Source organism: Stegastes partitus, unplaced genomic scaffold (assembly GCF_000690725.1).
Source record: "Stegastes partitus isolate 25-593 unplaced genomic scaffold, Stegastes_partitus-1.0.2 Scaffold59, whole genome shotgun sequence".
Classification (NCBI taxonomy): domain Eukaryota; kingdom Metazoa; phylum Chordata; class Actinopteri; family Pomacentridae; genus Stegastes; species Stegastes partitus.
The window spans coordinates 489,811-503,739 of NW_007577790.1; the positions used below are offsets into that span (position 1 = coordinate 489,811).

The 13,929-nt window shown below is 38.2% G+C and overlaps 1 protein-coding gene across 1 annotated transcript; it reads left to right on the plus strand.

Moving 5' to 3' along the window:
* Window positions 1–1,253: 1,253 nt before the first annotated feature.
* Window positions 1,254–7,112, plus strand: LOC103353055 (retinal homeobox protein Rx2-like). Its single transcript, XM_008275811.1, has 3 exons — window positions 1,254–1,536; window positions 5,102–5,358; window positions 6,675–7,112. The coding sequence occupies exons 1-3, from the start codon at window positions 1,254–1,256 to the stop codon at window positions 7,110–7,112; spliced, it is 978 nt and encodes a 325-aa protein (XP_008274033.1).
* Window positions 7,113–13,929: the final 6,817 nt, after the last annotated feature.

Sequence of the window (13,929 nt, forward strand, 5' to 3'; positions counted from 1 at the left end):
ATAAACCTCTTAAAGCCTTTGGTTTTACTACCATTCCCCCACCAGCTTTGGTGTCTTGTGTGGTTAAGGAGAATTTTGTCAAGAGATCGGAAGACATTACATGTTCTTGTTGCACAGGACTCCGGCAGTAGGTCCTTTGCTCAATTGTTTGCAGGGGATTTCAAGGACTTAACTAGGAGTAACAAGTGCCTACAGTAGATATTGTTAGTGTCATTTGTCTGCTTACGGACCACAGAGACACCATGTGCGTAGCGTAGCTTATGTCAGGAACCTAAAGGAAGGTAAGATTACTTTATATACTTTCTCACTGTACATTCTGTCAACTATGTCATCTATTTAAAACCATATTAACTGCAAATTTTAAACCAAATCAGCTGCATGCTGAAACTTCAAACACATAGACGTTTTAAAATGTTTAGGTAAAACTAATGGGAATCAGTCTTGAGAGAGATTGTGATTTTTTTTTTTTTAAAGATAGTATTAATTTAACATATTAACTAACCCCAAAAAAACTTTTGTAGCAAAAATTCTTTACTGACGAATGAATTTTGCCTTTTCATTTTTTTTAATGTAAAAGACCTGCATGTAGTCAACAATACATGACTCATAATGTTATACATGACATTGTAATTGAAATTAAATTAGACTAAAGATATTCACTCGTATTGTTTAAAGTAATTTATCTTGATTAGCTAAATCAATGGACTTGCATATTAATATATTTATCATCTTGGCACATCCTATTTCCCCTATAATTCTTACATGTTAAACAGTTTCTAAAGAATAACGAGGTAACTATTAAAGGAACTATTAAATATAATCGTGAAGGTTGACTGTATGTGTTGTCTTTTTCTTTTCTCCTATATAAGAGACCAAGAAACTGCATATTAATACAGATATCTTTTGGCACGTCTTATTTCCACTACAAATCTTACATGTGAAACACAGTAACAGGCCTTTAAAAATGATCACTCAGTGTAAGTGCGAAGGTTTACTGCATGTGTTGTCTTTTTTCTTTTCTCTCAATCCTTCGCAGACAAAGATGTGAGTTTGTCCTGAACTTGCAGAAACAATACCTTCCACCTCACTGAAGTCTACCTTGAAGGATAAAGTCCTCACACTTCACATAAATCTTCTCCATTCTGCATGTGAAGTGAAACAGCTCGGTACAACAGCTGCTTTACCTGGTTTCACTTGGTGGCCTTTTGCTTTATTTCTGGCAAAGAAGAGTGAAAGCCTGTCCAAAGGCTCGGATGCATTTGTCAATGGATACCCTTGGAATAGTGGACGATAGTTGTCTGGACAACTATGACATGGCAAAAGGAGCTGGGTCAAGCAGTGGAGGCAGGGTCCACAGTATCGATGTCATACTGGGATTCACTAAGGACCAGGACCCGTTACTCCATTCGGTAGGAGGTGATGACAGCCAAAAAGCCAATGGAGCAAACCCACAGGACCCTGAAAAGCAGGCCTCGTCAAACCACTACGGGCACCTTCCAGAACTGGGTGACAGCTCCCAGCATTCTTCCTACCACGGTGAGTCTTCAGAAAACAGACTTTTGCCTGGTTGTCAGAGTGTTTAACCTCTTAAGACCTGGCATCCACATGTGTGAACATCACATTTTGGCTTATATTACCATAGTAGTTATTTATTTATTTATTTTATTTTATTAGTGGTAGCATTTTATTATTGTTGTTTACTTAAAATAGTTTTATATTTAAAAAAACAATAAAAATATATATATATATATTTTTTAAAATATATTTGTATTTTCTTTGTATTTTTTATTTTTTATTCAAATTTTTATTTAATACAAAATCCCTATAAAACAAGAGCTCGGGTCTTTAAAAGGTTAAAACTCTACACACTTTTGTACCAATAATTTTCTGAAGACCTTCAGTGTTGCCTATGATCAGCACCTGTCATGTTTAGTTCATTCGCTGTCTGAAATGATTTTGATTTTTATTTGCAAATGAGAAGAGCTTATTTTCAAAATCAGCTATAACAGCAGTACTAGCCAGAGTAGCAAAGTGCAACCATACATTTGATTGGGTTCATATTGTGTTGATAGAACATACTGTCGGTATATCTGATAAAATAGCACTTTATGCAACTAGATGCTCACGTTTATAGTCTAACCACAAAAACACAAAAGCCCCCCAAAAAAAGATGGATTAATAACAACTTGCTCTTGAGTTCCTGAGTGTCCAAACTAAACCATTAAATGTAGTTTTTCCATAAAATAACACTTCATATTACTTTACAGTTATAGAAAGCATACTTCACATAGAGTCTGTATCTTCTTGTTCTACATTTCCTTTAATCTAATCTTTAGGTAAAACCTAAACTGAGTATGCAATGCTCACCAAATGGAAATATGTTAAATATCATGTCCATCATGTTACGTACACTTTGATGTCACAAGGCTCACTATTTTTCTTGGGACTTGTTAAACACAGGTGTAACCACTAATGTGAATGATGGTTACAGTTCCATTCAAGTGGTTTCATTCCAGGGTCTGGGTGTCGTACACGCAAGCTTACTTGGCACACCTGAATTGGAGAGAGTGCAGATTAATGCAGTCGATTACACTTGTGCTCTTCTTACCATAGGCCCATTCAGCCTGACATTTTTGTATGTTTGGTAACTTTGGAATGGAGAAGTTATTTCAAATAATGTCCTGAGGATTCAAGCCATGCTTGTCCACACAGCAGGCTTCAGCAAGTATCGATCCACTGGTTGGAAATAGGAGCCAAGTCAGGTACATCTACCTGTTGCTGGCCCTCACTATTGATCAGATGAACCTCAGTGTAATAAAGGATGCTGTTTGACACATTCTACTAGTTTCGATTTCGTTCAGTTTTGATAATGAAAGACATGAAGCTGTAATTGTCACTAACCTACTAACATGCTGCTTGAGACAGCTGCAGCCTATGTGAATAGTACAGTAGCAGACAAAAAAGGCAAATGGTGAGCTGTGGCAGAGCAGTTCTGACCAATATTTGTGAAAGGTTTTCAGTATTGGGATCCACTGCAAACAATCCAAGCTGAGCACAGCTTCTGGTCTTCACTGACATTTAGTGCCACTGCTTCATTGTTTCATAAACCATTGTCAAGTGTTGCGTGTATTGTATGAGCTCTGAGGGAAATGTCAATTAGTTCTTTTGCAAGATTCACCTGCAAGATCCGCAGTTCAATTTAGATTTTAAAATAATGCTTTTTCACTGCACAGTTCTATTACTTCGTAAATGCCCAGTATGCTGGCCAGCATATAAGGCAGCGACAAAGGTCCTCCACTTCTATCTTTCTCATTGAGCTGTAGATCTTCAGTTCTGCTTTCCCAGTCCACCGTCATGCGCTCTTGAGTTGCCCTCCTCTCTGTTTCCCCTCCGGTGTCCAGTGCAGACTTCTCTATGATGCCTGTAACTTGCAAGAACATTAGATGTGAAAGGCATGTAGGGAGTCCTGTACTTAACCGTGTTCTGTGACCAACTTTAAAAATGTTGTTGTGCCCAAAATATTTTTAATTTTAATGTAGAATTTTCCTTATTACAGTCAATAACATCACAATCTAGATGGGATGCTGATATGAAAAACATTTCTGATGGGTATAAAAAAAAAACACCTTCACACTCATTCCCTCCTCATCACAGTTATGCTGCTTGGAGTTATGATTAAAATGCAATGATTTGTTCAACATATTGCCCGAAACAATTTGGCATGAATAATGAGCTTTGGTGCATCACTCACATGGCTCACCTGCTCTATATCCTTTACTTGGAAAACACAATCTGGACTACAACTGTTTACTTGGCTTTTGCAAAAGCCACCTAAAGTCCCTTGTTAGATTAGAGGAGGCAGGGACTCAGGGACTTGCAGGTTTAACTGGTAGCATCTGTTACTAAGGGATTACTGCAGGGGAAGAATTCAGTGAAAGACGTGATGTCATTTGGACCTGTCAAACCCCTGGAGTTGACAAACTCTTACAGGCAAAGATAGGCTCATCACTCATGAAGTTGCTCTATTTTGAGAGGAGGAATAAAGATTTCACTTTTTGATAAACCTGTGTTTTACTTTTTTCTAAGGAATCAACAATTACACATAGATGAATATTTGCAACTCAGGCAACATGTTTTGTCCTAAATTTTAGTCAAGAAAGCTTTACTCATAGCACTCAATAAAGAATAGAATAAGATCTCATTTTAAATGACGCCATGAATTAGGAGCATGTTGTTGAACGTTTGATATTGCGAACACTAGTAACTTCACTGACTGAATTAGGGTGACAGGGTGGGGAGGATTGTAGGGGGTGACTGCCTGTTTGGGCACTTTGTCCAAAAAAACAAAGAGGATTTTACTTTCTAAATCAAAAAAAGAGAAATGCTTGAACTATGTTGTATGAATAAATACCAATCAAGTTGTCTTTGGAAAACCAAACAGTGCTTTCAGGTGTCAATGTCCAGAGACTGACTGATGCAACTCAGCATACCAGTGAACATTTCAGAGTTTGACTTTTAACAGGGATCTAACATAATGCACAAAATGATGTCCCCAAACTAATGGAGTCCCTGGCTGAAAAATGCACCTTTGTGGTTTTGATTATTGCATCTACGCCAAGATCCTTGATTACTATTTGAACTCTTCCCTACTCTGTCCTGTTGTCCTTGAATTTGCTCGGCCAAATAAGATTTGTCAAGATGTTTTCCCTCTCTAGGGATGGACTACTGGGGTGACTGGAGTTTAAAAATATAACATCGATTAGGTGTTAAATAATACAATTATGTTCCCCTTTGTCACATCTTTGTGCCTAATGAGAAAGAATTATTTGATTACAAGGTCTGACTGCTGTGATCCTTAACATAGCATAACAGCAATAAAAGATTTAAAAAGTTGCTAATGCAAAATGATGATTATCAGCTTGGTTTCTGACAACATCGAGAAAAACAGCTCAACTCAAATATTATGTTTTCTATAACATGGAAAAAGTACAAATTGTTGACGACTGCTGTTTTGGTAATGTAATTAGAGATATCTGAGCCACTAAAAATAAAACAAAACAAAGAAAGACTTTCACTGTATGTATCTTTTCCTTCATTATAGAAGCAGACCTTTTCTCTGGTGACAAGTGTGACGGAGAAATGAACAACTTGCAGAAGGACGTGGATGATGCTGAGGGCTCTCCAGAGACGGTTAAGGAGGAGGAACATGCTAAAAAGAAACACAGAAGAAACCGGACCACGTTCACCACCTATCAGCTTCATGAGCTGGAGCGAGCCTTTGAGAAATCCCACTATCCGGATGTCTACAGTCGTGAGGAGCTGGCAATGAAGGTCAATCTGCCCGAGGTTAGAGTTCAGGTAAGCACTGTAAAGTACAGTCATGTGTGAAAGTAAGTCGATCCAATGAAAACTGGTGACTTGATTTATCTAAAGCACAAACACTGGATCCTCTTTATGTCTGTATCTGCAGCTAAAGCTGACATACATAAGGACAACCACAGAGAAAATAAAGGTTTTCAATAGCTTTTTCAACAATGCCCCCTTGAGCAGAAATAACTTCTTGTACATGTTTTGGCATCAGTTTGCTATGCCCTTTGGCCAGTTTTCCAAACAACATTCCCCTGTTGCAGGATGTTTGGGTTTTTTCTTGCATGTACTGCTAATTTCAAATTACCCTGCAACATTTTAAGTAGACTCAAATCTTCACTTCTTCTACCTGTTTAACATTGTCCTCAAGCACTCTTCAATATGATACAGAATCCATAGCTGAATTGTAAACTTTCCAGTCCCTGAGGCAGTGAAGCAGCCCCATGCCATAACATTTCCACCACCATGCTTCAAAGTTAGCATGAGGTTCTTCTCCTAAAAAGCTGTCTTTGGTCTGAACTAAACATGTCTGGTATCACAGTGACCCTAAACCTCTATCTTTTTTTGTCCAGAGCATGTGATTCCAAAAGGCCTGCTCTTAGCCTGTGCACTCATTGGCAAAGTGTAGTTTTGCAGTGATGTTCTTTTTGGACAGGAAAGACATTTTCCTGGCACACCTTTACAACTTTACACAATCTCTCTGAGATTGTGGACGCAGCACTTTGAGAACAGAAGTCACCTGTCGATTTTGTGAGGAAATGTTGGGTTTCTTTTAGCAACAGATGGTTTGCTCCTGGGTTGGATTGACTTTGATAAACGTAGGGGGTATTTACGTTTTCCTTGTAACCTTTTTTTAATTATGAGAATGACTGCATAATGTCAGTTTTATTCATCACTTGTTTGAGATCATCACTTTTAACAACAGGCAGTTTTCACAGAGGATAAAATGTTTGCATACCCAAAACTTAAAAATAAAAATAAAATAAAAAAATCCAACAATTTTCACTGTTTCATGACTTTTTTTTTCTCTTTTTTTTGGCATGACAGCATATTCATGTCCAGTGTACCAAATAAAGGCCTTTTTTTATAATGCCTTTAATTTTCATCTTGCTGCAAATGCAACAATTTCCTTTAAAAACATACATTTTAACTTTAAAAACATAAAACATAAAATCAGTGTTGCAACACATTGTGGTTTTATCATAAAATATTGTATTTTTTGTTCTGTGAGACATTTCCTGATCACATGTATCTCAGTGTTTCTGTGTCACTGCACCATCTCATTATGTGCCGTTCTCTCTATTTAGGTTTGGTTCCAGAATCGAAGGGCAAAGTGGAGACGTCAAGAGAAGATGGACACTAGCACCATGAAGCTCCAAGATTCCCCCATGCTGTCCTTCAACCGCCCCCCAATGCCTCCTAGTGTGGGGCAGGTGGCCAACCCAATGCCACTCGATCCCTGGTTGACCTCACCCATCTCCAGTGCCACACCCATGCACACCATTCCAGGGTTCATGGGTTCACCACAGGGCCTGCAGCCTGCCTACCCAAGCCACAGCTTCCTCAACACCCCACCTGGCATGGTTCAAGGTATGCAGCCTATGGGCCCACCTCCCTACCAGTGCCCACCCAGCTTCAATGATAAATACCCAATGGAGGATGACAGGAGCTCCAGCATCGCAGCCCTCAGGATGAAGGCCAAAGAGCACATTCAGTCAATGGATAAAACCTGGCAGCACATGTGATTGAATGTGGATGAATGTGGATTTTTGAGCTGCTCCTCTGAATGTTTACAAACTGCTTTTCCATTGTTTGATTCATGTACCAATGAAGAGGATACATGACACCAAAGAAGTCTGAAAGGTATTTTATCACTTCATAAGTAGCTCTCACAACTCTTTTAACTGGATCTCATTTTTAATGAACCGTTTTTTTAGCCCTGAGGAGAATGATCAACATGAATGCTGACATACACAAACGAGACACTTTCTTGTCAGCATTATTTTTGTATATCTCTGATGAATTTTAGACAGTACTGACAAACTGCAATACAATCTAGAGAGGCTGTGTAGAGTCATGTTGTCATGTGTAGCAGTGTTTAACAAATTTATACAAGTTTGCTGTCTTAACTGAATGATGTTCTGATCTTTTTGTGTGGTGGTAAGATACTTAAAAAAAACAAAAAAAACATGATACTGGCACAGACCGTCTACAGGTGCCTAGGTGTAATATCTCACAGTTCCCTTGAAGTAATAATATTTTTATGAGGATTATTGACCGATGTACTGCGCTTTGAGGTGTTGGTATCTAGTTCTTTAGAACTCCACTGTTTTATTATAAATATGTTTTTTTAAGAAGGTTTTTCTTATGTCTGTTTGGTTGGGTTGTGTCTTTTTCAATTCTGCTGTGTTTTACAGTGGAATATTGCCCAGCATTTTTAAAAATATATTTTCAGCTATTTGCTTTTTGCAATAAAGTGAGTAAAAATGTGTATTTAAAACAACTCTTCCACTCAAAGTTAACTTTGATTTAGGTTTAAAGGGAATGTAAGAGTTTTATATTTAAATGATTAAAATGGCCTTTTGAAGAACATTGAGTTCTGATGGGGGATGTTATCGGAAGTCACAGAGCATAATCTGACTTGGAGGCTAATTTAAACAGACAAGCATACCTCTTAACACCTAATTACTGCTTTTAAAGCGATTAACCCCAGATTCTCAGCCATAGACAGAATGCCCTCAGATGCCCCTGAAAAACCCTTTCAAGACCCGATTAACCTAGCCCCTCCCCTAAAACTTGCAAATTTCTAATATTTTTAAATTACCGCCACAGTACTACATATGAATCTTGTTCTTTAGTATACACTGTCTTAATCTTCATTGTTATTGGTAACAGATGCTCCTCATTGCATTGTTGACAAAATATTCACTTAAGTCGGGTGGATTTAGAGTGAGAAAGTCAGCGGGTGCTGGCAGCCTCTTTACCTCTTGCAAGTAGCACAGTTTGATGGAGCTTTGGACCACAAGCACAAGAAGATGACGCTTCTCAGAGGCAGGAGGCTAATATTATGGGGTGTATGTTTTATACTGTATGTGCATTTGGTGTGTGTGCATTAAATTAATGCAGAAAGGTGATGGGCTGGCAAAGGAAATGTTCTTATATTTCTTCTTTCTGTCGTCCTTCTTTCTGTGACTCGTCATGAAATCAAGTTACCACAAACTTGCAAAGTATCACACTCATAGTTTCCTCTGTTTGTCATTAGGTTGATGTTATGATTACATATCTAGAGGTAAAGCTGATTACTCTGATGATGCTTTGAGGTGATTTTATCTGGCAAACACTGTATAGCATGGCCTCTAAAAATGACAGCACCTACACTACCGTTTGTTTTGTTGTTCATTGTCATAATCTCTGTTGACTACAGTGGACTAAAAAGCCAAAGAAATAAAAAGCAACAATTACTTTTACTAGAAGAACCACTTTGTTGTTGCTCAAGGGTGTTTTATTTTCAGTTTTAATATAATGATGTACTAATTTCTAGTCTTTTTAAGTTTTTAGAATGTGGCTTTCATTTTCCATGTGCAAAACACAGAATAAAGTTACAGAGCACTACTGTAGAAGCACTTTGATTGTGGATCTTGTTTTTCTTTCCACACATCCATTAGTGAGCCACCAACATGACTTTGTGCTGTTAATGAGTGCTGGTGTACAATAGGCCATGTAAGCTGTGACAGAGAGAGCTGGCCTGATGGAGGCCTGTTGTGTTCGTCCAGGCCTGTGGAGCTTTGCCAGGCCGTTAGGCAGATGAAGCTCCACTCCATCAGGCCCAACCAGGGGTGTCAGGGGGCCCTGCCTGCAAGGCTGTGAGGCCACAAGGGCTCAAGCTGTAATTGCCCTCCAGTAGCCTATGTGGCTTAACTGGCCCAGTTTATTTTGGGAGGGAGGATTGCATAGAGGTCTATTTTGTTTCCAAGCACTTTGCAACATTATATAACATCATATACTGCTTTTTCAAAACATAATGAACTTATTTTTTTCAGTTTACACCAATCAGACACATCTGTAAGAAGTTTCACAACTTCTTTTTATTACTGTTATTATGCAGTCTATAAAGGAGTAGATTTGGATGTTGTGATCTGGAAATCTTGGATATTAAAACAGCTCAGGTCCCGTGGGAGCAATGGATAGGCACAGATCATCTGCCGTAAAGAAAAAAACATCATTTATAGAGAGCTAAGGCATGCTGTCCTGTCCCTGCTCTTACAATGCTTAATAGACTGATACTGCTCAAACTGTTCAGGACATGTTTCGACGATAATTAGTTATAAACACTTCTTAGCCATTTAGAGAGGAAAACTTGTCTTTACATATTCACTGTTTTGTACTGATTTACTATACCACAACAAAATTTAACATGATTGGGTTTACCAGATAATATGTAAGGGTCTCAACTATGAAAATAATTACCCAAACATGACATAATACTCATAAAAAGTTATTTCTCTCTGCCCTGCCAGTAATTACAAGTTTTTAGGTTTGTAGTGACATCAGTTGCCAAATATATCATTTACGTCTCAGTGGTTTGGGATAATAAATCAACAGAAAGAATGTAGATGAAAAGTGTCTGACCATGCTATATTTAGTCATAACTGTCTTTCACCACACCTTTGTCACAAAGACTTAATGTAGCAACACCCCGAATATGCTCAAGACGCACTCAGAACTAGTAATTAATTACACACATTATGATGTTATTTTGCTTGGCCAAGCATGACCTTCACTGGGGCCCAGGCTCTAGTTAACAGGCTGACTAGCAGGACGTGGTCCACGGTGGAAATAATAAGGGAAAGGAGCGGAATTAATAGGGTTTGATTAAGAACACTTTTCAAAGGGACACCATTTTCCCCTCTTGACATAATTGCGGATCACTCAGAGGGTGGGGGGATTTGATGGCTGGCGCCAGTTGCTAGTCTTCGCCTCAGTGTTCACTTTTAGAAAAAGGGCACATCACTCAAACAGCACTCCCTCCCCTGCCTTCACACACATGTGCATAACATGCACCGGCACACATGCTGATGGTTTCATTTAGCATTCACTGCATTGACTGACATTCTTGACAGCCAGCTGGCTTGAGCGTTTCCGCTTTACCTTCTAATGTTTGCAAGAAGAGCATACAGAATCTCTTCAAAAGCACTAGAGCTGTTGTTTGAGTTTTTATATCTTTTGCCTAAAATGTGAATTGCGCCATACAAAAATGTTGTCTGTATGTATCAGATAAATTTTTTGTCTGCTATTTGTTAGAGGCAGCTGCAGTGCTCTTTTGTCTCTCTTCAAGCAAAGTTTCAGTTTCCTCTCAATATCTCATGCCATGTGTTTATAGGAGTTTTAGGGTTCCTCTCAGCTTGTGACATGTGTAAGCCGCAAACACTGTAATTCACTGTACCAGTGTGAAGTCTGATCATGAGATGTGCATGTTGCTCAAATGAGACTGCTGTAGATTTCAACTATCCTCTATTTATTTATTTTATTTGTATTTTATTACATTTTTATTTCGTTCATTGAGTTCAAACAAAACAATTAAACATGACACAAACATTCTTGAATGAACGGGAGCAGAAAGAAGAAGAATCATCTTTATGGTGATTTTTGGTAATGAACTGTTGATGCACTTATATGGTACTGCAGCATTTTGGTGCTCTCCTCTTGACAATAACTTATTGAGGTGATACTCAAATCTAAAACAAAAACACTGTAACTTGAATTCAGCTCATGACAGCTGACTTAGTGATGTACTAAAAGTACTACTTGTGCATTCAGTATGCTCCTAGCATTTTGGTAATACACAGTTGATAAGATTAGCCAATCCTACCAGCTGTAAAATGCAATGCTTCTGTCAATCAGTTCTACACTTTAAAAAAAATAAAAAAAGTCTCTTTTGGAGCTAATTGTCAAAAAGCTACATTATACCTGCACTACTTTATAGCAGAGCTGAGTTAGAATGTGATGCAGAACAATGCCCAAGTCATTTAATAGAACAATAAAACAATGTTTAAGACCGTGTCAACTTGTACAATGATACCAGCCCTCTCTTGGCCTCTCTCCAAAAGTAATTATCTGGATTTCAGTTCTGTTGTGAGAGTGGGGCTAAGTGGTCTGGTGGTTGGCTTCATCTTCTGAGATGTTGGGGCCTTCTTGCTTCTTGTTATGTGTACAAATTAAATGTATGAAATGACTTCTCATTCATTTCACAAACAGCAACAAGGTCAAATTGTAAACACTATTTTCTAAAGGGCGTGGCCACAGAAACAGCAGATGTTAGCTAATCACATTGTTTGAAGAGACACAACTTAGTTGCTCAGGAATAATGTATCAACCCTGTTATCTTAACCTGTGCAATGATCTACAGTTGTGAGACTTTTCACTCTTTACAGAAAGCTACTAAGTTATGAAATATTCTATATAATGTAAAGTGAACTGAATATATCTATTCTAAATGAAGGATAAATAGTCTGGATGTGATTTATAAGGGAGGATGTGCACATCTTGATATAGGAAAGACGCACATGTAAATGACCAGAGTGCAAAATACATTACAGTAGATTTTAAAATGTTTAATATGCTGTGAACGATACAGTCAAACACCCATATCATTTACCTCTAGTGGTGTTTACTTGATTGGTGACAACTCACTGCTCAGCAATGACCAATAAACTAATTACCATCACTTTAAATTAAATGCAAGAAAGACAAAAAGAAATCTTCATTACCGTTTACCGCTGGGAGGATTTGTCAACTGGAAGACATCCATTCCAACAGTAGAGCATGACATTTGTCATAATATTGAAATTCCAGACAACTTTGTCATTCAAAAGAAATATTTATTTTGTCTTTAATCAATGTTGCACATGAATAAAAATATGCAACTATCTTTTATTCGATGTCACAGAGCGGGCCAACCCCACGCAAGATCCAGTGGTCTGGTGACTGGGCAGTCGGTAACACCATTGCTGTGATGTAATTCGGGTCTGTGCGTCTTGGTTTCTTGTAAATGGGGCAGACAACAAGCTTGGGATCCACAGGGTCAGTGGAATTGACAGCAAACATATGGATGACAGGCATCGCACTGTCAAGGCACAAACCATGGACATAGACTCTCTCCTGTTAAGGAAGAGCAGTCTGTGACAGAAAAAATATTTTTCCATATAATAATAATAATAATAACAATAATAGTAATAATAATAATAATAAACTTTATTTAGAGAGCACTTTTCAAAACAAATATTACAAAGAGTGTTTCAATAAAATAAATTAAAAATGAAAATACAATAAGCACACAGAATAATTGATAAAAGTAGAAAGCACACACAAAAAGCAGGAAGCTAAAAAACTTAAAACTTAAGATACTCTCAGATAAAAACGTGCTTTAAGAAGTGACTTAAAAGAGAGCACCATGCCTTCCTTAAAGAAAACAGCATCAATTGTTTCATCATCTCACATTCAGTGTGAGCACAATATTGCTTTTTGACTCACTTTTGGTGAGGCTGTGATATCCTCCTGTGTCTGCTGAAGCACTTTGTTGTTCAGTATGACTGTGTCCAGAGCCCAGCCTTTGTTTGCTCGAGTTACTTCTTGTCTCATAGCTGTTAAAAACCCTGCAAACATCCATGTGGGAAATGTATTAGTATAAGTCTGATGCAGTTCATTTTCAACTAGGCTTATCTCATTTCACTGATTTCAGCCTTGTTGATCCTCTCTCCTCCTGCCTGTGATCCAGAAATCAATCTTGGTGCATCACAAAAAAAGGACGTCTCAATTCTTGCAATGCATATCGAGGAGAGAGAATCGGGGATGGAGGAAACTTGCTGCAGGAGCATGCATAGGTGCGTCCTCACTATGATGGCAGCAGGACGAACAAATGTGTGTACATGATATACATATCACTCAGTATTAATATAGTACTATTTTGTGTTCCCCATCTATCTTATACTCCACACTACATGTGTGTTAAATAAACAATTACAATGTATGATGTCTGTACATTTTTGTCACATTCTGCCGTGCTGTGACTTAAATTATGAGTGAAAATATCTATTGCAAGTTATCATGAACACTGTTCTGTTCATATGACAGAGATTATAAGACACAGTGGGAGGTTACAATAAAACCACAGACAGGACAGCTGTGCCACATGTTATATTTAACTGACTTCGCTTTAAACTGACGGCTCTGAGGTGAGGATGTCTCACTTTGTTTAAAACTTGTTGCCTTTACTCCTCTCTCTTCCCCTCCCCTCCTCGCCCTCCTCTGCTCCAATCTCTGGTGAGAGGGACTAAGACACAAGGAAAGGAGTCAAGGATGTACAATTAGTGAAATTAGATGAAGGGGTGACATCTGCTGGAGGTCTTCATTTTAGCACATTTTATCCCTGACACACATAACACACCTCAATCTCTTGGAATGAGTCGACTGGGATTTAAGCTCAAGTGACTTAAAGTTGGAGCGTGATACTTTTACATGTAAATACAAGTCTGTTATATTCAAGCCCTTGCCAAATGAGTTCAA